This window comes from Fonsecaea nubica, assembly GCF_001646965.1.
Source record: "Fonsecaea nubica strain CBS 269.64 chromosome Unknown Scaff21, whole genome shotgun sequence".
In the NCBI taxonomy this organism is placed as follows: Eukaryota; Fungi; Ascomycota; class Eurotiomycetes; order Chaetothyriales; family Herpotrichiellaceae; genus Fonsecaea; species Fonsecaea nubica.
This window is the reverse complement of record NW_019173694.1, coordinates 136,946-162,823: the sequence shown is the minus strand read 5'-3', so window position 1 is coordinate 162,823 and position 25,878 is coordinate 136,946. Positions and strand designations below refer to the sequence as shown.

At 52.3% G+C, this 25,878-nt stretch overlaps 10 protein-coding genes across 10 annotated transcripts; 6 read left to right on the top strand and 4 right to left on the bottom strand.

Annotated features, from left to right (window-relative positions):
* Positions 1-336: 336 nt before the first annotated feature.
* AYO20_04155 (hypothetical protein) lies at positions 337-1,671 on the top strand (the record flags this gene model as incomplete). The annotated part of the gene is made up of 1 exon (XM_022642454.1): positions 337-1,671. One exon carries the CDS (start codon positions 337-339, stop codon positions 1,669-1,671), a length of 1,335 nt encoding a protein of 444 aa, XP_022501551.1.
* Positions 1,672-2,449: 778 nt separating this feature from the next.
* AYO20_04154 (hypothetical protein) lies at positions 2,450-3,235 on the top strand (the record flags this gene model as incomplete). Its single annotated transcript, XM_022642453.1, has 1 exon — positions 2,450-3,235. The coding sequence occupies one exon, from the start codon at positions 2,450-2,452 to the stop codon at positions 3,233-3,235; it is 786 nt and encodes a 261-aa protein (XP_022501550.1).
* A 900-nt stretch (positions 3,236-4,135) lies between these two features.
* AYO20_04153 (hypothetical protein) lies at positions 4,136-6,514 on the top strand (the record flags this gene model as incomplete). Its single annotated transcript, XM_022642452.1, has 1 exon — positions 4,136-6,514. One exon carries the CDS (start codon positions 4,136-4,138, stop codon positions 6,512-6,514), a length of 2,379 nt encoding a protein of 792 aa, XP_022501549.1.
* Positions 6,515-7,528: 1,014 nt separating this feature from the next.
* On the bottom strand, positions 7,529-8,964 carry AYO20_04152 (hypothetical protein; the record flags this gene model as incomplete). The annotated part of the gene is made up of 2 exons (XM_022642451.1): positions 7,529-8,717; positions 8,771-8,964. The coding sequence occupies 2 exons, from the start codon at positions 8,962-8,964 to the stop codon at positions 7,529-7,531; spliced, it is 1,383 nt and encodes a 460-aa protein (XP_022501548.1).
* Positions 8,965-9,894: 930 nt separating this feature from the next.
* AYO20_04151 (hypothetical protein) lies at positions 9,895-10,381 on the bottom strand (the record flags this gene model as incomplete). Its single annotated transcript, XM_022642450.1, has 3 exons — positions 9,895-10,029; positions 10,114-10,195; positions 10,254-10,381. 3 exons carry the CDS (start codon positions 10,379-10,381, stop codon positions 9,895-9,897), a joined length of 345 nt encoding a protein of 114 aa, XP_022501547.1.
* Positions 10,382-11,146: 765 nt separating this feature from the next.
* Positions 11,147-12,853, top strand: AYO20_04150 (hypothetical protein; the record flags this gene model as incomplete). The annotated part of the gene is made up of 1 exon (XM_022642449.1): positions 11,147-12,853. One exon carries the CDS (start codon positions 11,147-11,149, stop codon positions 12,851-12,853), a length of 1,707 nt encoding a protein of 568 aa, XP_022501546.1.
* A 2,085-nt stretch (positions 12,854-14,938) lies between these two features.
* Positions 14,939-17,914, bottom strand: AYO20_04149 (hypothetical protein; the record flags this gene model as incomplete). Its single annotated transcript, XM_022642448.1, has 2 exons — positions 14,939-17,577; positions 17,635-17,914. 2 exons carry the CDS (start codon positions 17,912-17,914, stop codon positions 14,939-14,941), a joined length of 2,919 nt encoding a protein of 972 aa, XP_022501545.1.
* Positions 17,915-18,915: 1,001 nt separating this feature from the next.
* Positions 18,916-20,028, top strand: AYO20_04148 (hypothetical protein; the record flags this gene model as incomplete). The annotated part of the gene is made up of 1 exon (XM_022642447.1): positions 18,916-20,028. One exon carries the CDS (start codon positions 18,916-18,918, stop codon positions 20,026-20,028), a length of 1,113 nt encoding a protein of 370 aa, XP_022501544.1.
* Positions 20,029-20,622: 594 nt separating this feature from the next.
* Positions 20,623-24,147, bottom strand: AYO20_04147 (hypothetical protein; the record flags this gene model as incomplete). Its single annotated transcript, XM_022642446.1, has 4 exons — positions 20,623-21,088; positions 21,138-22,333; positions 22,384-22,455; positions 22,531-24,147. 4 exons carry the CDS (start codon positions 24,145-24,147, stop codon positions 20,623-20,625), a joined length of 3,351 nt encoding a protein of 1,116 aa, XP_022501543.1.
* A 524-nt stretch (positions 24,148-24,671) lies between these two features.
* AYO20_04146 (hypothetical protein) lies at positions 24,672-25,406 on the top strand (the record flags this gene model as incomplete). The annotated part of the gene is made up of 3 exons (XM_022642445.1): positions 24,672-25,095; positions 25,149-25,229; positions 25,279-25,406. The coding sequence occupies 3 exons, from the start codon at positions 24,672-24,674 to the stop codon at positions 25,404-25,406; spliced, it is 633 nt and encodes a 210-aa protein (XP_022501542.1).
* Positions 25,407-25,878: the final 472 nt, after the last annotated feature.

Here is a 25,878-nt window from a genome sequence, read left to right as displayed (position 1 = left end):
TATGCATTTGCAAGACATGATAGGTGAGTTCAACCATGGTGCCATGGTACGTCTTTATCTTGGTTGCACGGAAAGTGACGAACGAGAATCGTGATGCCGAGGCTAATTCCCCCATCCAATCAGCGTTGGGATTCCCTTGGCGCGCCTGCGCTGGTCCCTTCACCCATGTGTCCATCTTGACATTCCACCAGCCATCATTCCATCATCCATACCCCCTCCGATAACGTCGTGCTTCACTTCCTTTTTGTCTTCTCCGCCCTGAAGGCGCCTGCTGCTGGATGTAGGCCCCGGCTATCTCTTCTCTACCGTCTACGATCGCCTGTGCGATCGCGCATCATGGCCTCCTCTGCGACGTCAGCAGTGCGCCGGACCGTCCACGCGACCATCCACTCCCTTTCCAGCGCATCCGTCGATTTGACCAAAGCAGCCATAAACCTTCCCTCCACCTATTCCAACTATGTCACTACAAATTCCTCCTCAGTCTCCACCATTGAGAGCAGCCTGCGGTCATTGACGTATCTCCTACCCGGAGCCCGGTTCCATGACACCGAACTCGCCTCCGAATCAGTTCATACTTTCGTTCAACTCTTATCTATTTACCATGACCATCTCCTGAAGAATCGCTCGACATCGCTGGCGCTTACTCCTTCTGTTCTCAAAGTTAAAAACCTCAAACTGCAGAGGCCGAAGCCATCTCTCCATGCTCGTTACACGACATTCTGGACTTCGTCCTCGTCCCTGTATAATAAGATCGCAACGGTCTTGAAGATTGCGCAATACACCGAGCTGCTATGGGAAATGATTGCCAGGCGCCGAGGGGGTGAGAAAGCCAAGTGGCGTGTGGTGGTGTTACTGGAATCTTTCAAGGCCATTTGTCGTTTGTTGTTAATGCGCATCACCAATCTGCGTCCCACCGTCACCCCATCCTTGCCATTGAGAGAAGACTTTGCGCCGGTCGAAGCGGAAGAACAAGACGAAGAGTTTTCCCTGGACGAGTTGAACGACAATTTCGATGTCAAAGATGCTTTGGGAGATGCTGGAGTCCCTACGCCGCCGCTCTCTGATTCCGGGAAACACGGCCCATCGTCCTTGTCTACCACGGAGCCATATAGCATGCCTCGTACAGGATTTACTCTGCCTACTCTACCATCCCCGGACACGGTCTCGTCTTACCTCCTCAATCACGTCCTCACTGCCGACGACGTCAAACCCGCCAAGCAACTCCTCCACCAATTGACCACTCTCCGTGGCCAGGCTGCCGAGGTTATGTATATATTGCGGCCTCTGATCTACGCGCTGCTTATGCAACGCGTTGCACGCACCTACGGCTATGAAGGGAGCAAATGGAAGCGCAACTGGACCCCATGGCTGGTGGGGATCTCAATTGAATACCTTTCCCGCCAACTCGCGAAGAGGGACCTGGCTGCAAGAGTTCCAGGGGGTGCGCGATCTGGTCTCTCGGCATTGGAGCGTGAAGAGTTGAAGAAGCGTGGGTGGCAGCTCGCGTGGTGGGGCATGCGAGGCGCATTTTACGAGAACATCACCAAAGTCTGGGTGCATGGTGCCGCAGCGTCTTTGAAGGGCAAACCCATCCTGGATCTGCTTGGGGGGATAATCGAGGAATACGAGTATCTATGGAGTAACTACTATTTCAGCACGTCGACAATGTGAGATGGGTATTTGACTATCGCACACGAACGTGGATATTCTATGGGATCTGAGGAGCATCGGAACCACTATACAGCAGCACGGGACGGATGAACTTTTGTTGTGTCGCAAAAAGACTGTATTTTCCTGGTCTCGACGTCTGATGACAGCCTGCCAAACCACGGGTTTCTCACTGCAAGGTTCAAATCTGGTTTGTCTCCAACGAGCGGATTCTTGAAAACTGAGTAAACCACAGTACAGCGGGTTCCCATCTGACTTGCAACCATTGCATATTTGGGCACAAGAAGGACCCTTTATATAGCGGGATATGAAAGTAACATCTTTTATCTTTTCTGTTACTGATACTGGCGACACTTTTGATGTATAATGGAGCCGTGTTGACGAATAAAACAAACTCGGATCGATTTCAATTGAATAACATTCCTTCTTTGAGCCACGAGTCCGTCAATATACCACACCATCTCATCTCTAGGGAGCGAGCGACCAGAACGGGGGAATCGATCTCTGATCCATCTACCTCTGCCGCACCTTGTCTTCACTGTCTGCGACCTGACTAACTCCGCAGGTTCGAGAAAAGACACCAGGGTGAACTTACCCCTTCTGAACTGCTCTCTCCACCACCATCCACCTCGATAGGTCGGGCGCCCTGACAACAACCACGATTTGAGATTCAACAAGACCACTTCCATCAAAATTCTTCAGGCTCTCTCTCTCTCTCTCTCTCTCTCTCTCTCTCTCCTTCTCTGTGTCTTCGTAACCCTCTCCACATAGCAGTCCGAAGATGGCATCTGTTCAATCCTCGAAGCGTCCAAAGCTTCACCACCAAGGTTCGAGTTCAAACCCAGTCACCCTCCCCAACGATGACAGCAGTGGTTCGGTAGCCGCCAACTTCAACAATACCGCGCGCTCTGAGTCGGACTCTCTTCAGCAGCTTCTAGCCACCCTCGATAACCTTAACCGCACTGAACACCTGGCCAAGGTACTGGTAAAGGTGCGAATCGCCGAGACCCAGTACGCGACCATCAGAGCCGAGGTGGAAAAGCAAAGCCAAGGCTCCACGGTCATTCAGCAGGAGATAGACCGCTGGCAGGTGTTGTCCGACATGGTCAGAAATGGTGCAGGAGAACCCGATACACGCTTGCAAATGAATGCTGCTTCCCATGGACGAAAAGTGAACTCCAATTCCGAGAACGACCGTCGTCACCAAAACCCTCCAATCGGCCTCGCAAGCCCCTCTCCGGGCCAGATTGCAAGCTTGTCACCTGTTGCCGGCCGCATCTGCATACGAGCCCGCCGGCTGTGCGAAGCACTCGATCGATTGTCCAAAGTCCTGAGGGCTCGCTTTAACATGTGGGAGGCGTTGTGGGATGTCTACGACGCAATGACAAAGCCTGGCCCAAGTTCAAGACCGACTCTGGCAAGACAGCAGTGGGAGGGCGGAGACCAACCGTCAATGTGGCAGAACTTGATGAGAAACGAGGTTGATGTGCAGGCTGCAGGGAGACAAGTGGACGAGCTTGCAGGGGCGATACTTATGGAAGGCCGTGCATATCCAAGACATATCTGACACACTGAAAGACCCCAGACTGAAGCGCAGATAGGTGCTCGTTGTGACACTTGCGACGACATTACCTCGATTCCGCTAGGGACATGATGTCAAGAAAGATAATGTTTGGAATGGGGCGGTGAATGCGCAGACAAGCATGCAAGCCACATTCTGGAGAGTCACTTTTGTCGCTGGAAGCTGAAGGGAACAAAGATGGAGACAAGGGTTTAGCTGGTGTGTCAATGAAACAGCCATCTCAAGTGTACATCCGAGATGGTTTGGTGGGTTTGGTGGGTTTGGTGGGCTGAAGATAGGTCTTTGCTCGAGCTGCTTTTGACCAACATTCCGGTAGATGATGAGACTGTGACGAGAACATGGTGGTGATTGTGATGGTGAGGTTGGTTTGTTGAAACTCAGGATCGAGAACCAAATGATATCACAGTGTGCACGCTAACCATAACTACTTCAAAGAAGAGACGCCGCTTTACTTAGCAAGTCGTGCTGAGTTGCGAATACCGCGGTTATATAGCCGCCGCTTTAGAATATGTCGCCTCACCTTCCCACTACGAGATGCTCCTTGTCTTGGATGAAGTAGTTGACATTCACAAATCCACCAGTCACTCAATTGTGCGAGCAAGCTACCACTAAGCCTCTGGTTCCAAAAGTACCCAGAAGGGCCAGGGAGAAAGACTGTCGGTGTTGTCCCCGTGAAGCTACGGCAACCCCAACGGCTTGACTTGTCTAGCGCAAATGAAACGCCACCCAACTAATACCTCAAGAACGCACCGTCCCAGCAGCCTGATGTCAGTGAACGCCGACTCGTTGGGTAGTTTGCGGAGTCATTGGCGAAATTATGCGCTGGAGTTATGCGGCTGTCCCACAAGATTCAGCTAACTTCGCCTCTTACCCACCCACGGTAAAATGCCAGAGCCTCGTCGCTCCGGTCGTCAACGCAAGGTCAACCCGCGATATGCCAACGGCGGCTGGGACAAGGACACTTTACGTCGTCTGCGGGCCGACTCCGAGTCATCTGGTTCGTCCCCTGCTGAGGAGTCGATATCGTCGGACTCGGACGAGGGTGACGCGGCGAAGCATGTATCCGCCCAGGAAGAAGACGACGTATCTCTTGCCTCTGTTGCCTCGATACAATCGTCAGATGTTGAGACACCAGATCAGGGGAATGATGAAGATGGGAATGTAAATTCGACGTCCGACGAGAATATACCAAGCCGTAAACGACGAGGTCAGCCGTCACGCCCGCGCTCTGCACCTGCGGCTGAACTGACCCGCTCGCGCGGCTTACAACCTCCCTCTCAACTTGGAAAGAGAGCAGCATATGCTAACATTTTTGGTCCCGAGATTGACGACCTGTTTGAGGTTCTGATCGCCAGGGATACTTGGCTCAAGGGACAGGACATCACGGTCCCTAGCCGCCAAACGCTGTTCACTGCCATTCAACAGATAGACGATTTCGAGCAAAGCAACAATGCGAGCAGTGAGGAATCACCCCCAAAAAAAGAGGATGCCTTCGCGGTGGAATCCTTGTTTGAGACGGTCCATACCCGTCAAGTTCTGAAGGTAATTGACCTGGAGGCTATTTACGAGAAGTACCTGCTCCATCGAGTTCCAGAGCATTCGGTTGTTCTTGGGCCATGGGGGAAGCAAACTAAGTTTGGTATTGATTATCTGTCCTCGTTGGACACAAGAAAAGCGTGGCTGGATGACGGTACGACCGAGGGCGTTGTGACCTCGCACACCGGAGAACAGCCCGCCCAAGCGAGTTATCATCAAGCCTGGCTCATAAATGTCGGAGAGAAAGTACAGTGTCTCGCGTGGGCTGTGGGAACCCATTCCGTACAGTATCTTGCTGTAGCTGTCAAATGCACCTCGTCCCAGAGGCGAATGGTCCCCTCCGAGAAGGAACGTGAACGTCCGGCATTTCATCCCTCACCAGCTTATCCAACCAGCATACAAATCTGGGCCTTTCATACCAGACCGACCGATATTGAAAAAATCCGAAAACTGGCGATAGACGAGGAGCCGAGCTTGGTGATGGTGATTGGTACCGAATGGGGCAATGTTCGCCAGCTCAAGTGGTGTCAACTTGAACCAGCTGACGACACCAACCAGAGGGACTCCGTCAATCCAACTATCGGTCTTCTTGCGGCTGTCTCAAGCGACGGTCATGCTCGCATTATTGCCGTGCCGCGTCCCAAAGATCGCAAAAAGGGGATCCCAGTCACTCTCCGAGTCGAAAGGGCTGGCTTCGATATCCCCCCTCTTGCAGACACTATCTTCACTACGCTGGAATTCGCCGACCCTACGAATCTCCTACTTGGTACCGCCGACGGGTTTCTCTATTGCTTCGATTTGACCGAACTGGAGAGTCAAGAGGGTCTCCCGAAGTGCTACATGAAACGACAGCTCCACCACACGTACGTTCTTTCGGTCTGTGCGGGAGCGCCTGGTGCGCAATCCACGTTCCTGGCCAGCACTTCGGCTTCAGGTGACCTTGCTCTGACAGACCTGCGAAGCCCAGAACATGACCAAGTGCACGTCCCTCGTCCTAGCTTCCCAACGCGAGATCTGATATACGCTCCCTTCACACGCTCCTTCATTGCAGTTCTCGACCGGAGCGGAAACACCCAGGTAGAGAGGAACGCCGCGACGTTCCTGGTCTGCCACCACATCCGGCAGTTCCCGAATCTGTCCAAGATTGCGAAACTGCCACACGACACGGGAGCTACGACGGCCCTGGCTGGTTCCCAATGGCACCCGTGCATTCTCGTCGGTAACGCCAAGGGTCAAGTCCTGGCGACGAACTATCTCCGAAAGGTGCTCCCTTACCGCAAAACGGACCCCAAAAAGGCCGTGGGGGCATACCTGCAAAAGATCTGCGAGTATGATTGGCGACCGCTCACGGCACAGGAGCAACACAGAGAGACAAACCCGTCATCACCATCAGTTGCCAACTCAAGCGAAGCAGGGAAAGAGGAAGAAGCAACAACCGACATCTACCACGGGCACGACACCCGTCCAGGCGTGTCCCGCTTCCACGAGGGCTTCAAGCCGGAAAAAATTGAAGTCGCCTATTCGCTGCCCACTGTGAAGAAGTCGTCGAGGCCTCGAAAGACCCCCGTCGGAGGCACAGGGGCCGGTGAGGCCGTCTTTGAAGAAGAGCAGGCCGTTACTGCACTCGCATGGAGCCCCAATGCAGCTTGTGCCGGCGTCGCGGCCATGGGATGGGGCAGCGGCATCGTGCGCGTGCAGGATCTGGCATACGATATGCCTCCGTCGTGAGAAAGAAAACAAAAGGCCTCGACATCAGCCTATGTGTCGATCCGTTATTTTGATTCCCCGGACCCGAGCTGGACCTCTTGAGAATGCCCTTTTGAGAGGACTTCGGTTGGGTATCCCGACACGAATGGAGAAGACGGACTTTAACAGGGTCTCACTCTTCTTGTATGGTCTGAACGAAGCCCCTTGTGGATGAATTGTATATCCACGAATCGAGGCGGAGCGACAATCTTCTGCAGGAAATGCGTGTGTTAAGAGAGTTTCCAGCTTCCAAGGGCGACACCATCACTCAGCCATGATCACTGAGCCTTGTTCTACCAACTGGGATGGAATCCGACTAGAGGGGATTGTCAACTGACATTACTGAGCGCAGATAGCCATCTACCGACATAGCTACTGGAGCCCAATGTTCCCTCTCATCTCGGTCCACCATTTTCTGCTCCTTGTTCCTGGTGATTTTCTTCCTCTCCTTCTTTCATTTCCAAGCTCCTTTCTCTCACTCTCTGAAGTTTGCAACAGCAAACACACGCACACACACATCCTCCCCTCCCTGATTGATAGCTCCCATCACCTGTTTCAACATACTGTGAAGGACGGGCTTTTCGTCAACAAGAAAAAAAGCGCTCATCAGACCCTAGGTAGTGTACATGACAAACACAGGGGAAGTCGAAGTCCAGTCCATGCTTCCTCAAGATTTCCCCACCCTTTTTGGTTCCATTACTCTCACATATTCCACATTTTTTCTGCTGTTGTTTCATACCCTCTGGGACATCTTCCTTTTTTCCATGTTTCAAACGCTTCATGCAATGCTGGAATCGATATCGCTAGATGGAGAAAAGACGTTGCATGTCAACTTCACCCGTGCCCATTCCCACCCCCTGAGGCGAGACGGAAAACAATCCTGGCCGTGAGATTCAAGAAACGAAAAGGTCGCGTAATCCCGCATGGGACTTGTCGCCCCGAGCCTGCATGTCTCTCACAGGATGAAGCAAGCAAGAAGGAGAATCGACGAGACATTTAGCTCTTGCTTTCGCCCCGAGGAGCACCTCCACCACGGCCGCCTCGTGGTCCTCCCCGACCACCTCCGCCACGATGGCCATCTCCTCGCCCTCCGCGGCCGCGTCCTCTAAACTCGCCGCGTCCACCACGTCCACCACGTCCACGACCCCGCTCACGGCGTACCTGCTCGAACCCATCGTTCTCCTGTGCGGGCTTCTCCTCAGGGGTGGCAACAGCAGCGCCTACCTCTTCGGCCCAGCTGTTGGATTGGATTGCGGCAGGAGTTGCTGCAAGTCCTGTCTCAGTCTCTGCAGGAACACGAGGCACCTGGACCCATTCTTCGTTAGTCGCACTGGTATCGGTCACTATGGATGCCTGCGGGTCCCATGCCTCGCCAACTGCGTTAGCGGCTTCTTCACCAGTCGTGGACTGTTCTGGAATAGAGGGAGTAATCTCAGGCTCTGCAATGTCGTTGATGATGTTCTGGGTCTGGATAGCAGCAGCGTCGTCGAGTTCAGTCAGACCAGCATTTGCTATCGTGTTGTCGATCCCCGATTCGGCTGTGGCAGTTACATCTTCTTTTGCTTCAGCCTCTCCGATTTCCGGCTCTGTACTTTGGACCGCATCTGGTGCACTCTGCAAGGAAGACTCTTTGATCTGAGCGTAAGTGAACTCGAGAAGCTCACCATGAACATCAGTGACTTTATCTTCTGTGCCATAGACCAGCTTCTGCAGCGTTGAGAGTGAAGACTCGTTCCCTTGATAGACCAATAGTAAGGCGCCCTCAAAGGCACGACCCTCATCAGTATCGGCTTCCTCGGACTGACGTTTTGACGCGGCGGAGTGTAGAAAGTGGGTAATGACTCGTAGCCCATCCTCGACGGCCTTTGTTTTGATATCCTCAATCTCTTGTAGAGCATTCTCCTTGACTCTCGCAATCTCAGCCTCGTGTGCTTCGATCAACTTCGACTTCTCTTTGAGGGCCTTGTCTTCAAGTTCTTGAGCGAAAGCGCGGAAGTGGGAGAGCTGTTCTTCAAGCTGGGTGACCTGGTTTTGCAGGGCTGGCTTCTTCAGGATCTGAGCTTTCTGATCGGCGTTGAGCTTCTTTTGTGCAACAAGGTCATCGAGGGAGACGTTTGGGTTTTCACTGATGACAGCATCAGCCTTTGCAGAGGCAGCAATCTTCTTGTTCAAGTTGCGGATATTCCTAATTGAGCATGGTCAGCATGCCTTCATCTCGTAGAATGTTAGGGCAACTACTTTAATAGGTCTTTGATGAAGGGGCTGTCGGCGTGGGAATCCACACCGTTCGTAGTAGGATTCATTTCGCTGGCGGAGACCGCAGTTTCGACAGTTGGTGTCACGGTGCCACCGTTCGTGGTCGTGGCTTCGCCTTTGGCTTTGCGCTTCTTTGCAGTCTTGGACTCAACGGGAACAGTGCCAGCAGTCGACATATTGGTTAGGCAGTCTTGGATTGGAAATCGAGATGCGGGACTGGAGAGAGGAATGCCTGGAGTGTGACAGGTGGTTGTTCAAGCGAGATGGACTAAGCGCAGGAGTTAGATGATGTGTTGAGGGGACGTGATGTCAGGGGTACGAGCTTGGATAGAGTAATGAAGCTGTAGTCAAAGAGGTAACGAGAATTTGGACGGTTTACAACGTGCTCGCGTGAGGCTCTTGACAAAAACGAAATCAAATCAAATAGTCCGAGATCCGCCAAGCAACAGTCTCCGAACTATTTGATCAGGCTGCGCTTTCACGAGGCTCCAGAGTCGTTTCCCATGAGATGAGGCTGTACCTCGTAGTTTACAAGTGGTCTGTACATGGCTTCCAGGTGTTCCATGTCTTTCAATTATGACTTTTCAATGGTATGGAGTGACTCATACGTCTCTACGAGGTATACTCACACCAACTGGGGTGGGCATAGTACGGTAAATGCGTGTGTAACCTCGCCGCTATCCTGCGTGCCTGCTTAGCTCACAGAGCGTCCGACAGCAGCGTTGTGACTCATTCTTCTCAGAGGAGCCGCGGAGCTGGTTCATCGGTCTTGCTCTGGGCTGACCCAATTTGAGCAGTCGGTACCAGTAGGACAGGCGCCTAGGACAGTATACATCTTCAATGGCTTAGCCGCTGAGGAGAATCGTAACCCGAGCCAATCTTTCCGTCGCACGCCCGGGGATATCTACGTGTAGGTAGGATCAGGGTTAGGTTCGCAGACAGAGCCTTCCTTGAGCGTGGCCTGTTTTCTTTCGGCGGACCATTATGTTCAAGAGCTTCGTGATCACTGCACTGTGTCTGTGTCCTCCACAAACTCCCCCGCATATGCCTGACTGGGCTTGTCTTCCATTTTGCTTCTTGACCCTCGGGGTCTCTGTTCACCTTCTTCATATCGTCTTGCGCGGCAGGTCTTGAAAGGGTTCTCGTCCCAGTGGGCTAGAAGATGACGGGAGCGCAGGATGTAACCACGGTGTGGTATCTCGCGAGTGTTGTGCTGTCGTTCTAACTCTTGGTGGTTCAACCTTTGAATCGTCGTAAAGTTGTCTACCATAACAATCAGCACTCTGTCTCGCACTTTCCCAGCTTCTACAAGTATCGTAGCGTACCATGGTGGCTTTCCTGATGTCTTTCGCGGTGACATTTTTATTGTTGTCCGAGAGTGCTTTGCGAGTCGCAGTCTGCATAAGCCTGCGCCAAATTCCAGTGTCAGCTGTTAGATGTTCGCAGAGGTACCAGTTGGACGAACTCCTCTATGAACAGAATGTAGTTGAGGTAGACCAATGGATCGACTTCTGTGGCCACCCTCTTCCTGGAGTGGGCTTTGAGGATCTTTCGCAGCGTAGGCCGAGAATAGCCTCTGTCGGACGAAGTCATGATAGACGTGATTGTTGTGCACTGTTGTACTCGTCCTCGGTACTCAGTTGTTTACAAGGTTGCGAGGACGACTTGAAAGGGACCGACTTGTCAACAAGATGCCGCCTCGGGCGTTTGGCAGAAACGCGCCGAGCCTGCAAACAAAGTGATGTCGATAGTGGCGCTTGGATTGGTTGAGTATTCCACGAGTTACTACTCGTTCTGTCCAATGATCTCTTCCATTTCAACTTTATCATGGAAGACTGTGAGACTGCACCTATACCCACCTCCCTCTCTCAGGTATCGGAAAATGAGCCTTTTGATTCCATAATCCCCCAGCTATGCTTCCGCACTATGCAAATTCCACGCAGCGCAGACGGCCCGGATGCATGTATGCCCATGCCCGCACTACGAATCACGAATCCTACCAGTCGATGGATCTCCAACACCATCACAATTACTCACGACGACCCGCGTCCGCCGCCAATTGCCACAGCCAAAAAGCAAATAGGCTCTGATCCGGCAACAATAGGGCAACTCCTCGCCGGAGTCTCGCCCTTGCGCAACCGGCGCTCCTGAGTCTGCACATTCTTCTTTTAACCTGGGAACATCGGGTGCTTCATCCCCCCGGTTGGGACCCCTCTCCTACAGCACATATATGCTTCCTACCTCACTGAGACGCTTGTGGGCCTTGCAGACCTGTGCAGCAGCCAACAACCCTGATACGACATTATCCATGACTTGGGAGGACAGTGACCTGCCCTTCAACAAATTCCAGCGTCTGCCATGGCCGAGGATGACCTCAAGTTCGTCTTCCACGCGGGCACAGACGAGATCGGGGAGGGTGTTGGCATAAGTGCCAAAGAACGTCGCTCACATGCTGCGCGCATTGGTCGCCGTAACGCTGTACAGGCAGCGAGCAAGACCGCGAAGACGAACCATTCTTCAAATCGTCCCGTTCCACATCCCGTTCCTCGAAAACAAGCTCTTTACAGGCTAGACTTACGACAGCAGACTAACCGTCCAAATGACCCCGAGTCTTCATCCGATGAAGAAAGACAGCTTTCGCCTCCTCCACCGCTGGTGCTCAATGGCAACTCCGACCCATTTGCCATGCTACCCATCGTCATCACACCACTTGTGAACCAGTGCTTGACATTCATGCGGGAGGCGCTGTACCCAAGTATATACTACAACACCTTCTTCCGTCGCCTCTACGGTACCTCCCACGGGCCGATCAACGTCCTCCAAGATAGCACTTGGCTACCCGCGCAGACGGCTCGACAAGATTGGGGTACGGCAGCGAGCAGCTTGACTTCCGAAGGGCAGGCCATGGCCTGCATTGCTAGTTTCCTAAGCAATATGGGCCCCCTAATGCCCGAGGGAAACCGACTCAAAATCAGCCGTGAGGCTCTCATCTATACCACCAAGAGCTCGCAGTTGTTACGAAAGTCCCTCGATGAGTTGCCCAGCATTGACGGCCAAAGTGTCCTGCTTCGAGAACCAAGCCTCATTAGCCACGTCTTCTGGTTGTTCCGCGCGGCTGTCTTCTCGGAGAATAAAACCTCAGTATCAGTTCACGGCAAGGTCTTAGCTCGAAGCATCATGCAAGGCTTCAATGACGGGGTTGTCGACCACTTGATGATTATACAAGCTATCAATGCCGATTGTGATGACGCCACCAAGTTTATGCGGCCAACCTACTTCGATCCAGACTGGTACAAAACGATTGTCCAGCCAATATGGGCCACGGCCGAATATGTCCTACCTCCTATACCCGAAGCCGCCTACGTGAACATCAATGCTACAATTGAATTGCCTGAATTGCGGGAGATATTTATCAATTCGCTCCACCAGGCAGCATACTGCGAAGACGGAATGCAAGTGCCTGACGCAGCATGGGGTCCGCTGGAGCACAGACAGCTTGCGTTCGCTTGGTTTGCCACGCAGAGTGAGTACACCATGTCCAAACTTCTCCAGATCTACTTCGATCTCCGAGGTGGTAATCGTTCGTCTTTGCATCCAAAGAGGACGCAGCCAGCTCTCAAACCTGCCCAGAGACTGACGCAGATTGCGCTGGCGCTGGGACTACTGTACTACGTCCGCGTCTTGGGCCACGAGACGAAAATCAACGGCAAAGACATTCGAGACTCCTCGCCTGAGATCCTGAGACATTTGAGAGCTGTCATGAACCAGATCTTGATTGTTGCCAGCGACGATGAAAAACGGCAGTACCACGAGGCGCACGCGTGGCTCTACTTCCTGGGGGCTTTTGAAGAAGAACGGAAGGACGTTTCGCCCAAATCGATTTGGTATCAGCACCGCCTTGCTGACCATGTCAATATCTCAAGGGACAAGGGCTGGACCACTTCAATCAGCTGGAAAGACTACCGTCGCATTTTCCGCACATTCCTCTATAGCAATTGGGCATACCCCAGCGGATCCACGTGGTTCGATCGAGTCGTTGCCACGTACGAAAGGCCCATAGAATGAGACACTTACCACGGTGGACAACAACAGCGCTTATGCACAGTCTCAGCTATAGAACAAGACACATTGTTGTCACACAAACCGCCCTTCACTGCGACCACTCCAGCCACGACCGATACGAAGCTGACGTAGGATCATGTCGGATCGAGGACACAACAACCATCCCAGCTACACTGAATGACTGCGGCTATGTCTCTACAAACACGAAGCCCGTTCTGTGCGTTCAAATGCGCATTAAGTTGTTTCTGCTGTGACGGACGTCTATCGCAAGGGGCCCAGCCATGCTGTGGCTCCACTGAAACCAGCATCGACTGCCTGGATCAGGTACTGTCCGACTGTGGGTGGGTATCTTGCGCACTCACTGGTCAAACTTTGCACTGGGTGGGAGATCTGCGAGCACTGGTTGTGCCACGACCCCTGGCTTTGAACACAGACAGTCTTGATCAGCTTCTATATGTCCAAGACCGGGCCAGAATATAGACGCAGATTTGTCATGCACTTCCTGTACAGAATCAAAAGAGCTATATATAGGTACAATGCCCGAACAATCGTCCTGTGCGCCCCTTCGGCTGACTCATCGCCCATCTCTTTGCTCTCCCCTTAATCACCCATTTAGCCCACTCGCTCGCCCGTCTGCTCATTTCTGCCCCTTTCTGGTCCCTTCTTCTCTCTCACGGCTCCGGTACTCATCTTATCGCGCTACTATTACGATTCGACCAGAGTCGGACAGGATTGACTAGAACTGGACAGATAGAAACATAGCTGGATCCATCCGGTTCCCGCCACGCCCAGCCAGATCTAGTCAACCTAGCCGATTAAGGTGGGTAATATGCCGGGGTTATTGTTTATATACCGAGTAGATAAGGCGGAGAGCCGCGACTCCTAACTTGTTGCTCCCAGAGCTCCAATTTTAGTCTACACACTACCTGTCTGCTATAGCTGCGCCTGTATAAGCAGTAGAGAATAGAAATGTCACCGACCTACCACCTGCCCTCGGGACAAGAACTAGCTTACTGTCAGAGCTGCTTCCTCAGTCACAGATCCTTTACTGCATGAGCTGTGTAAGAAGACCCAACGTATGAGTAGTTCGTAACTGAAGAACAGTATAGTGAAGTAGATGTCATGAGTTAGCTACGAGAGAGTGTAACGATGAAAGGATAAATAAGCGTAGCTATACTTGTGAGGTCCGTCCCGAGCAGGTAACTAAGCATAGTATGTCGGTATGTTGATATGACCCATACCAATAATTATATCAAGATATCGTCTATTTCCCTTCTCGGTAGCCACGTGCCGCACGTGACTCTAGCCTTGCCTTGTCAGGCTGCCGCAGCCGGTTAACCTCCCCTTGTGCACCCAGGGTCTCATGAAAGGCCGTTGCTGACAACCTGGTGCGTAGAACCACCGTCTAGTACACGTTCTAGATCTCAGACTCCGTATTCTTATAGGCACCCATGCCTCTGGGGCTCTGGCAATCGGGATACTTAACTGGGTCTTTGGCGGTAACGCTTTTATTATTGATATAGTTGGGTAACATAGTGCGTCCAAGATGGTAGTGTAGTCACAGAGGGAGATCACTGTTCTTACCACATAAAACTTGCCAAGATAAGGCATGGATAAGTGTATATTAAGCATGAAATTTTATCAATGATGAAAAGCATGTTTAAACTAGCCTAGGCGGATTGCAGTCAGTCTCACTTCTACGGCGACTGTACACCGCTATTTCCCGTAGGCTATTCTACTTTTCACCGAGTCATTGTCAAGGCCCAAACTAGCTACTGAGAACGGGCATTACTCGTCGACCAGGTCCCTACCGCTCGTCCAGTTACTCGGGCGCGCTCCCCTGTACTGGTATCGTCGCTCCCACCAACGCTCTCCCGTGCTCGGCCGGACTTCCGTCACGAGTCGGAGTAAAGCGGCCACGCTCCCTTTCCTGAACGAAAACGGTAAGGGATAAAGCACAGTTCGGGGTATATAATAAGGTATATATATAGTGTTGAGGATTTGACGCGGATCGCCCAAACAAAACGTCTTCTTCATATTGCTACAAAGTGCTCTTTTGATCTCTAACCGTCAAACACGACGCCTGTTCTATGCTAACAACTTCAGGTTCCTCATCAGATGCAGCGCCGTCTTTGCACGCTCTCGCACGTCCAAGTCAAGGTCCGTCTCCATCTTTCTCAGGTGCGAGACGAAGCCGACCTTTTGCAACTCGATAGCTCGGTGCCTGCACCCCGCTCGATCGTTGGCGTCGTCCTCGTACGTCAAGTTGATGGCGATCCAACAGCAAGTCGACCGGATCTCTCGGTCTGCGTGGTTGCAGAAGGTCAGGATCTGCTTGAGCAGCGCGTGTTGTGAGGCTATCACATTCCGCCACTTTGGGTCACAGGCAGCGATGTGCACCAAGACAAATAAAACCTTGACGACAATCGTGTTGGGTGGTGGTGTCGTGTAATTCTCCTTCCGTGTAGGTCCAGCGAGTGTCCGTGGCCGTAATCGATCGAGCATTATCCGGAAAAAGTCGTCCTGTCCCATTTCATCTATGACATATCTAACCAGGTCAGAAGCATTCTCGCCACAGAAAAGGTTTCGAAGGAGATCTAGTAGTTGTGCTTGAATCTGAATGTCATCGTCCACGCTGTGCTTGGTGTCAAATCCACCCGTATGCTCGGCTGTCGTCTCGGGGACTCCGCTTGTGTCTTCCTCGTTGTCGCCACCCTGCGCTGGATCCTCGCCCATGACAACGTCTGGGGGATTGTCTGCTGAGGCAGCAGAACGTCTGTATGTGGTGATTTGAGGGTAGTCTCTCTCCACAAGTCCAATCACCTCGCCCTCCGGTATATCGATGGGGTCCGTCTTGATTAGAAGCTTGATCCAGCTACATCCCAACTCGTCCACGACTTCCTGCTTGAGCTTCTTGCTGGCGTTGAGCACAAGCTGTTTGAGTGCCCATAGTGATTCATGCCGAAGCCGAACACTGGCCGAATGGGCCTGCTCGCACAATTTCTTCACCACTGTTGATTCCCCAACGCTCTCTTTGACCGCACTGAAGTCCATAGCTAAGTTGGTCAGAACCTTGGTGGCCGCAATCCTCAGCTCCGGATTCGTCGAATTCATCAGCTTCAGGATCGGTTTGGCGACCTCTGCCTCGATGAGCTTCGTGCGTAGTGCCCGAACCGATCTTCCCAAAGCTCTTACAGCTGCGCACGCCGCCAATATCACGGACGCGGAATTTCCTGTCATCTCGATCTCCTGGTTTGCCCCAACTTGAGCCTCATAAGGTTCCAAGGCCTGAATGATATATGGCAAAACACCCTCGTTGCAGATTCGTTCGCGGTAGTCCTCCTCGAATGGTGCCAGAGCTGCCAGCGCTTTCAGACATCCTTCTCGATATTGCATCTCCTTTCTGGCTGCCCATGTTGGCCCACCAGGACCAATGCTTCTACCAAGCGTTGCTGTTTCAGTCTCCACCTTGTCCGGTTTGTGTGGACGCCAGGGCGATAATTTGCGACTCGCCGGCCCTTCAAAGCTCGATTTCAGACCAATGGACAGATTAACAATGGCTTTGCCTTCGACAGCCACTTTCTGCATCTCGGGATCGTCCATGATAAGCGCAGCTAGTACTGCAGGGACGGCTTGTGTGCAATGCATGCCAGAACATAGGTGCATTCTGCTGGGTTGATACGATGCGTCAAATTGCGCCAGATCTGGGTCCAGCATCCGCGTTATGAGCGGAACCAACAAGGACGCAAAAGATGAACCACGGTCCTTCTTAACGAAGTGTAGGCTGTGAAGATTGACGAGTAATCTCGCGGCTAGAAGACGGCGTCTTCCACGCGACTCTCGTACGACATATAACAGCCACGAGACGATCGCGCTCTCATCAACATCCTCGACAGTGTCTTGATTCAGATTCAGGTTTGGCACCCCCGTCGTCGTTGGGAGAAAGGATGGTCGGCGTTTGGGCATAGCCGTGACCGAGCTTAGTGGAGGGAAGCCGGGCTGAGCAGCGTTGGTCTTTTCAGATATTGGTGCAACAGGGAGAAGGGAATCGAAAGGCCCATGTAAGCGTGAGCGTGGGACTGCAGCGCCAGAAAAATAGCTGGCTCCCCATGGCGCGCGTCGAATATCCGAGGGTGAGAAGTCGTCCCTAAGGTCGGGGAGCACAGTCCTCATAGTAGGATCAGTCAAAAAAGCCTTCGTTCGTGCTTTGGAGCCCTCTATCAACACACATAGCGCCTCCAAAACCGGAGAAAGGTGTGCAGTCGGTGGCGCTGGCTCGGGGAGACCAGTCGGAATACTGCCATCGCCATCCAAAAGCTCTAAGCGAGGGGGAACGAGCCCTTCTGCGACCACAAATGATGCCAACCGGGACGAAAGCAAGGTCAAGACGCCAGTTTCGCTCAACGCCCGTTTCTGCGCCTCCAGCGTCAAGGTCTTGCACAGAAGAGCCAGAACAGCATCACAGGCCTGTTGGGACGTCAGGGTGAGATTGGCACCTCCAATTATGTTTCCAAAGCATTGTATATATCTCTTTGAATACAGCAGATCGGCAAGTTTCGAACTTTGCGGCCAATTACCCAGGGACGCGGGAGGCAGGTTATCAGCGACGGCATTGAGACACTTGAGGATCGCAAGAAGGGTTCTTGGGGCGAGTCGTCGAGGAAGGAATGACACCAGTCTTTGCAAGGCATCGGTTTCAAGTAATGGTTGTACAAAAGAGGGTCCCTCTGTTGTTCAGCAGGATTAGTATTGCATGAGGCAGGCGAAAGATAGGGCGCTCTGACCGTGGGCAATGACACAAAGGATCTGGGCAGCCTGGGTAGTCACCAACTCCACCTCTTCGGAATGTGCGTCGCCTGCATTCAGAGTGGCCGGCTGAGCAGCTGCATCGGCCAAAATCGTCGCGAGCTGGGGAATGAGGCCATTCTGGATGTATTCGACCTTGCGCGAGACGTGCCCCGTCAGGTCATATTTGATTCTTTTCAAGGCTTGCAACTGGGCTGAAGACTGGTCTGCAGCAGCGAGATCCTGCAACGCAGATCTTGCAAGCCCGAGCGATGCCATGCGATAGAGAAGAAGGACATGAACAACAGGGCCGTCAGCTGCTGAGGACTCGGTATACTTGCAAACAGCCACGCGAGCAACAACTTTTGACGGGACAGGTGTTGTCGTAAGGTTGGGGGCGAATGTGTGGGGGACGGTGTGGCAGAAATCGTTTGGATCGGATGAGGTTTCCTGGAAGCGGAGAAAGGCTGAGGAAGTGATTGGCGACCAGGACCGAACTATACTCTGGCCAGTCCGAGGATGCGAGAAGGGGAAGTGATTCCCTGGCACCCACTGACACAATAGAATCTCAACGGTTTAATATTCCGGATCGGATGTGTTGGTGCACATCCTTCCATGTACAGCTACTTTTACGAGGAGGAAGGAGGGAAAAAAACCTCAGTCTGACGGGGTGGCCGCGCTGCAGACGCTTCAAGGGCTATAGCGGCACGAAAGGCGAGCCTCGGTCAGACGGGCCCAATTTTACGCAGATGAACTGCACCCATCATTGGTGCAGGCCACTAGCCCTCCGAGCAGGCCCTGGTGCCCTAGCACCCTAGTCAGTGCCTAGCGAAGTGCCCCGAAAGGTTTGTCGGGCTGGGAAAATCTGGACAAATGCGCTTCTTTGGCGTCGCCTCGTGCCAACGCCGATCTCTTGCTGGGTTCCCATCATTCCATGAGCTGATCCCCCCATTTGCCCATAGTCTCAGATACAGTTTTGTTATATTAATTCCCACACATGCACTTCGCCTGCATCATTCTTCGTCCTCTTCCACCCCGAAATAGACGTATTCTCAAGCTATATGATTATTTAAAAGTTTTCTACTTTGGCCTCATGCGCTCCCAGACTCTCGATTCCGACGCCCATTGTTTCTCGCAGCCTCCTCTGCTCTCGGCACCCTCGCCGCCACCGCCGCACTCTTGACTGACTTCTGGTGGCCAACCCCATGCGATACATCATACGCACATGAACAACAGCTCGCAGCGACGGGCTCCCCTTCCGATGTTGAGCTTCTTTGAATATGCTAGCAACATCCCCATCCCCTAATCTCCCACCGACGACCGCCCGCGACTCGGGTGTTAGTGTCTACTCCTCCTCGAGTCGATCACAGCATGATCACTCGATGATCAAGCCTGCCCACCCTCGAACTGCCACCGTCGAACAGGCCAATACCACCCGAAAACGCCCTCCCTCCTACGATCTGGACTTTCCCAAGCCCCGCAGGATACCCAGCACGCGGTCTCTCGATCGCTACAAATACTCTCCTCGGCCTCAGCCCCGCGTGAAGATGGTCGATGCCGCTACACAATACTCACCTCCAAACGAACAGAAAGCTGAAAAGACCCCAACCAGTACCATTGCAGGCCTGCAACTATCCGAAGGCGAGGACCAACCACCCAAGACAGCTCCCCTCCCCTCGGCCGCGAAGAGACGTGATGGCACTGCTGTGAATCTCCCCAAGTCGGAGAGCGGGACAAATTCAGGCCAGACCAAGAGGGTGGCCGCTGAACCCCCTCCTGAACCTGAAATCCACGCAAACGGACCCGAGTCAGAAGAGACGCAGAGCGCACAACAATCTCCAGTGAAAAAGGCACGTCCGGATGCCCCACCTGTGCGAATCATGCCACTGCGATATGAGACTTGTAACACGCGGGATTTGGTGGTGTTGATATCTTCAATGCTCATGGAGCTCATTCGCTACAACGACGCAATTCCGCTACGAGAAGGCCAGCTCACCCGGTTTCATTCACGAGCCCCTCCGGGCATCTCGGTTCTGGACTATCTCCAACGATTGACCACTCACGCTACTTTATCTCCTCCTATATTGCTGAGCGTCGTCTACTATATCGACCGCCTATGTGCGCTTTATCCGGCTTTCACCATCAGTTCCCTCACCGTACATCGATTCCTCATCACAAGCGCCACAGTCGCGAGCAAAGGCCTGAGCGACTCTTTCTGGACCAACAAGACTTATGCCCGGGTGGGAGGTGTGAGTATGAAGGAACTTGCGCTGCTCGAACTCGAGTTTCTCACCAGAATGGAGTGGCGCATCGTACCGAAACCAGAGGTCTTGGTGGATTACTATAAGTCGCTGATTGCGAGAAATTCTCAGTATCAGCTCGAAGATACATAGCATCAACGTGTTTGATGTTGAAAACATTTTACCATCCTCATGACTTCTCCTTTCTCTTGTGTAGCTGGCTAACAGACAGCTGGGAATGGGTATCTCTAAGCCGGAGGACCACTATATACAAAAAGGGGAGAGGATGTCAGTCACACAGGAAATCTACGATAATTGGAAGTGGCATGCATCCGAAAAACGAACAGAAAGCCCAGATTTTGGACGGCCGTTAATGTCATTGAATTAGAAAAAAAAAAGTCGTAACTTCATAATCCCCATTCCAGAATCCAACGCTTTTTGGGTCTTTTCCCCGCTGGGTGCGCCATAAAAGTACATGGCATCCCAAAAGTCGTGCGGCTGCTTGCTCCCAAATCACCTAGACTGATCGCATACACGATCGACCATGCGAGACAATAGATATGACGGACAACCCAGGACGCCTTTTCTGACCGATGTCTTCCTTACCTTGCTCTCAACCCGAGTCCCGCGATGGCACAGCTCTCTGGCTAGCAAGGATGCGGCATAGGATGCAAGGACGCATTCATGGCAAATACTTGTTGGAGCAAGGGATGATAGGCCCGGCTCCTCCCACGAAAACCTTGGGATTCAGAAGGAAACTGAAGCCTGTCTCTTCTCGCTCTCTCGCAACCTCTCGTCTTCTCGCTTCTTCTGCTCTGCTCGCTTCTTCTCTTCCTGCAAGCGCGCATCTTCTTCCGTGACAAACGATTTGATGTCTCGGAAGTCAATGTGCCACGAACGATTTTCTGTTTTGTTGTTGTGACGCGTCGAATCCAGAAATATGAAGTGACGAAGATTATGGGAATTCCCTGCTGCCCACGCGACAAACCATTCTAGTAGCAGCTTGTCCCGCGCCTTCAAGGACTCTCTATCGAACTCAGCGTCGTTCCACGTCCCAGAGGCGGGTAATGCCGACGGTGACTGGATGAGTTCGGAACTCCGGTCCCAGGGTTGAGAATGAGTAAATTCATCAGGGTTGGGAATGTGGCTGTTCCATGATGCGTGCAAGGATCGCAAGTTTAGTCGATTCACGGATCCAATGATGCCAGCATAACTAGAGAAGGTCAGCACCGCGAATGGTTAGCAAGAGGGGAATCAACTACTTCGATTTAGGCCCAGGGTTTTCGTTTGCCTTCCGCAAGAGCCAGCCAGAAATGTCTGGGGGTAAGCCGAGCTTCCAACTTGACCGTCTGTTCCCTGATTGCACTTCGAACCAGCGCATTACCCACGACACCTCTTTCGGATGGCAAATCAAGGCGTCTTCGGTGATACACAAAGCTGTTCCTCGTGGGAAGAGCCTCCTCAGAGGACTTCGCTGGTCGGCTTCGGGGTTTTCCAGTTGGAGGCCTGGCAATGGGAACGAGAACGAGAGCTCATGACAGAAAAAATATGGATGTCGGAGAACTTTGAAGAACTCGAAAAGATCGCAATATACTCTGTGCCGCTCGTGGAATAGTATAGCGGCAATCTCGTCGGAAAGGCCAACCCGAAACTCCTCCCAGTCGTCCTTCGCTGTGTCAATAAAAATCCGACGCGGATTCAAATGTAGCTGTAGCCATTGCTTGACAGCTTCGGCTTCGACCGGGTTCGATTCCCCAAAGCAGATCATTACCCGTGCTTTGCTCCCAAATCTCTTCAAGTCAACGTCGCCAAACAACTTTGCTAAATCCGCCTGAAACGACAGTCGCCCTGGTGCGGGTTTGATGAGAGCGTTTCCTTCCAGATGTACAGATGTGTCTTGCGCGGGACTTTCACCTTCCCTTCGCGTTGGTGTTGCTGAATTCGGTGCCGGCATTGGAGCCTTGACTGGGCTCTGTACATAAGAATCCACCAAACCTGTATGCTCCTTTGCCGGCGTTGTCGTCGGCGTTGTTGTTGTTGACACGACCTGTTCCGCTGGCGTCTGTGTGTCCACTCCTGCATTCTCTCTTGTGGAGAGTCGAAGTGCAGGCTGTGAGGATTTGGGCCTGTCTATTGGCAAATTTGTATCTCGTTCGGCATTCAAGCGTGGGACATACTCGGTTCTTGCTGAACCGGTCTCCATAAAGAATCCAGCTTGCTTATTTCGCACAACCACTTTCAGAGGGGATGCAGACTCGCCGACGGGCCCTTCGCTAATACCTGCCCATATAGGAGGTGGATTCGAGTACAGAATCAGGATAAGGGTATCCTGAGGTGTAGGATATTCCCAGACGGCGACCAAGTCGTTGTCCTTCAAATGCTTGCCTAGCTGTTCTATGTCTCGTTGTTTCGCACCATCACCCCGGATCGAGAATGTCCCATGTTGTTTCCGGTGCAGCTTCGAGTGTTAGTATGGGGAACAGTTCAATGACAGAGTAACTTACGTACATTTCTAGAAAAGTCAGAAAAACCTTGTGCCTTCATAACGAACTTGTTCTTGAACTCCATGGTCAAGTGTTCCTGCCAGTGTCTTGAGCCATCCCGAAGTTTGCGAAGTTTGTTAATCAACCACCCCGGCATCCCAACCAAACTCACAACACCCACAACATGTTTTCCAAAACGAAGGGATATCTCAAATTCGGACATCGTTCCGTGATCGGTGCCTCTTGAGGGTGTTCGGCGAAGGCTGGAAGTCATGGGCTTTTTGGGAGGACCATAGTTGTAAGAAACATCCTGGGATTGTTGCTGAACCGTTGACATGCTGATGGACGTTGGGGCCTTAACCGGGACATCAGACCTAACCGCCTGAGAAGAGTTTGCACAATTTGTGCGAAGTCGTGACGGTGACGGCCGTCTCTCTGCAAATGCGTTCGTTGACGGCCCAGGCGGTGTCAAACCGCGTGACTTGGTCCTGACACTGGAAGCTTGCGTCTCAGTCAAGATGTCTTCTCGAGACTGCCTGGACGAACCCTGATTCACATCAGGATTCTCCGGTCTCGAGGGTGCCGTTGGACTGCTAGGTGACGCTGCCATGGCCTGTAGTGGTTGACCGCTGGGCAGGTATTGATTGGGGCTCGTAGGATTCCCTTTCCTCGTCTGCTGATCTTCGGCCTGAGGCAGCTCAGCGTTATTGTCCTCTGGAAGAAAAAGAGGTGAATCATCCCGTTTATATCTTGGAGCATCATCTTGAATTTTCAATGAGAGTTCAGTTCGTCCGGGTAGGGGCCATGCATCAGCTTCTCTGAGATCGAGCTTAGAGATGTCTGGTGCACGTTCTCGGCGTGCCACTTTGGTATAATTATTCTGGTGTCTCAGACTTTTGAACCTCTGCCCTGCCTTGCCGTGTTCCGCATTTGCCGCTAATGGTGTTGCATGGGTATCGCCTAGCTTCTTCCTAACATTCATTGTATTTGATCCTCCTTGCTTATTGTGTTTGGGTCTGAGGGTTGGGTTGACAATTGTATTTATCTTATTAGGTGCTGCTTGACTAGTCTGAACATGTGCTTCGGTCCAGTATACCTCGGAATTTCGGTGTGGTACAGTGTCGCCATGCGCCAGCGCCAGGGGAGAAGAAGGCGTATTGGTACTTCTTAAGTCGCCCGGTGTTGCTAGAGGTATGGCTGCTTCTTCTTGGCTTGATGTTGGCTGGGCGGAGGCTGCGTTGTTCTCTGTAGAATTTTGTGGATGTGGCCGCTGCGCAGTAGTCGCATGTACCACTTCGGAGCCCTGTGGAGCTTCCTCCTTGATAGTTGGCGAACGAGATGTTCGTGGTCGCTTGCGTCCCGGTTGGTCTGCGGGGTTCGGATGAGACGGCCGTGATCTTTTCGCTGAAGATGGAGACTCTGGCGACTCAGATTTTGGCGGCCGACTGGGTGATCGTCTGGATAAAGTCCGCTTGGACAAACGCCTCAGTGCCTCCTGTCGCTTCTTTCGCGCTGTTGCTTCTTGAAAAGCCTTCATTCGCGCTTGAACCATTGCAAGCTCTTCATCGTCCAGGAAATCTTGAGCCGCGCGCTGGCGCTCCCATTCGTCCAAGGTTCTCCGGTCCGAAAAATGTTCGGCGGGTTCCCAAGTGCATTCCTCGTCACCATACCCTTCCCATTTGACGAGATATAGAGGTTTGCCTTTTCGGTCGTCCTGGCAGAGAATCCTCTCGACTATGTACTCTGGCTCCTCAACCGTTGTGGTTACACCATCGCTGGCAGCGAACATCTTGACCTACCGTCCGCGGCGCTGAAATGCGACAGTATGTCAATCTATATGAATTTTGGACTATAAGTCAGTCATGCAATTCTGAGCAGAGACCTGTGCAAAACACGATGATGGGTTTTCCTAGCCAGCGAAAATTAGCAGATACTTTCATGACCATTTCAGCGTCAGTCTAGAGTGTCGAGCGGAGATGGAGCCAGGAACGATCGGGACCACAGTGAAGTAGCGTTATTAGTAGCGTTGATGGTGTGTGCGGATGGCGAGGTGGACAGACTGACAGATTACATGCCTGATCACGTGCTTGCCAAGATAAGTTCCAGGCTGCGCCCTGTTGATTGTCCTCCCAACCCATCATTCAACTTCCGTGTGGGCCTCAATAACACCACTTTCAGTCGGATTCAAGGCCGATAACAAGAGTCTCAATCGCCTGTCAGTGCGTCAATCTCGTACTGAACACGACTGAGTCTTCCATTACAGCCCTTGATCTTTTAGTGTCTGATCGCGGGTCGCCCCAAACACCGCTGATCATGGCCAACGACGAGTACGACTTTCTCTTCAAGGTCGTTCTGATCGGAGACTCAGGCGTCGGTAAATCGAACTTGCTGAGTCGTTTCACTCGCAACGAATTCAACCTTGACTCGAAATCCACCATCGGTGTCGAGTTTGCAACCAGATCCATCCAAGTTGATACAAAGACCATCAAGGCACAAATTTGGGATACCGCAGGACAGGAGAGATATCGTGCCATCACGTCTGCCTACTACCGAGGAGCAGTCGGCGCCCTCCTCGTCTACGATATCAGCAAGCATCAAACCTATGACAATGTTACGAGATGGTTGAAAGAGCTGCGGGATCATGCGGATGCCAACATTGTCATAATGCTGGTCGGGAATAAGAGTGATCTACGGCACCTACGGGCTGTCCCTACAGAAGAAGCCAAACAATTTGCCAGTGGGTGTCCTTTCGGTTCCGTGGCTGAGTCCATCCCACTGATCTGGTCGCAGGTGAAAACAATCTCTCCTTCATTGAGACCTCTGCGCTGGATGCCAGCAACGTTGAACTGGCGTTCCAGAATATCCTGACAGGTAAGGTCCGGTAGCAAGGCTCTGACGGCAGGTGCTGACTGTTAGGAAGAAATCTACCGCATCGTTTCGAGTAAAGCCCTCGACAGTGGCGATGCAGCGCAGGCACCAACTGGCGGTGTGAAGATCGACATGACCCCTTCGGGTGCTCCAGATGCCAAAGGCAACAAGTGCTGTTAAATATATCAGTACAAACATCAGTGATTATCAGGAGCTCGGCGTTTTCATACTTGCGCATGACCTGGGTGACGATGGATTGAATGTGATCATGATTCATACGGTTCGTCGGTGGGCTACAGTGGTTTGGGTCACACGGGACAGTTGCATTTTTTTGCTCTGTTCTGTAATCTGAAGACTACCTCTCAAGGTTTCCATTCGTACTCTTCGCGTTTCACGGGGAGTGACATGTCGCAAGATGATACAAAGATACTGAAGCGGCAGAATTGGTCTGCTCGAAGTGTACTCGGTAGAGATGAATGGTTGTTTAACGTTAGCACAACATCCCCGTAGCCGCAAAGGAACCGAAATGCCGAGCTGTGATCCAACGAACTTTCAATGTTGCCAGCGTCGGCCGTGGTCAACGATATTCCTGGGAGGAGTGCAAGCCATCTCAGGCACATTTCTTCCGTTGCAACCGCGCTCCGAATTTTGA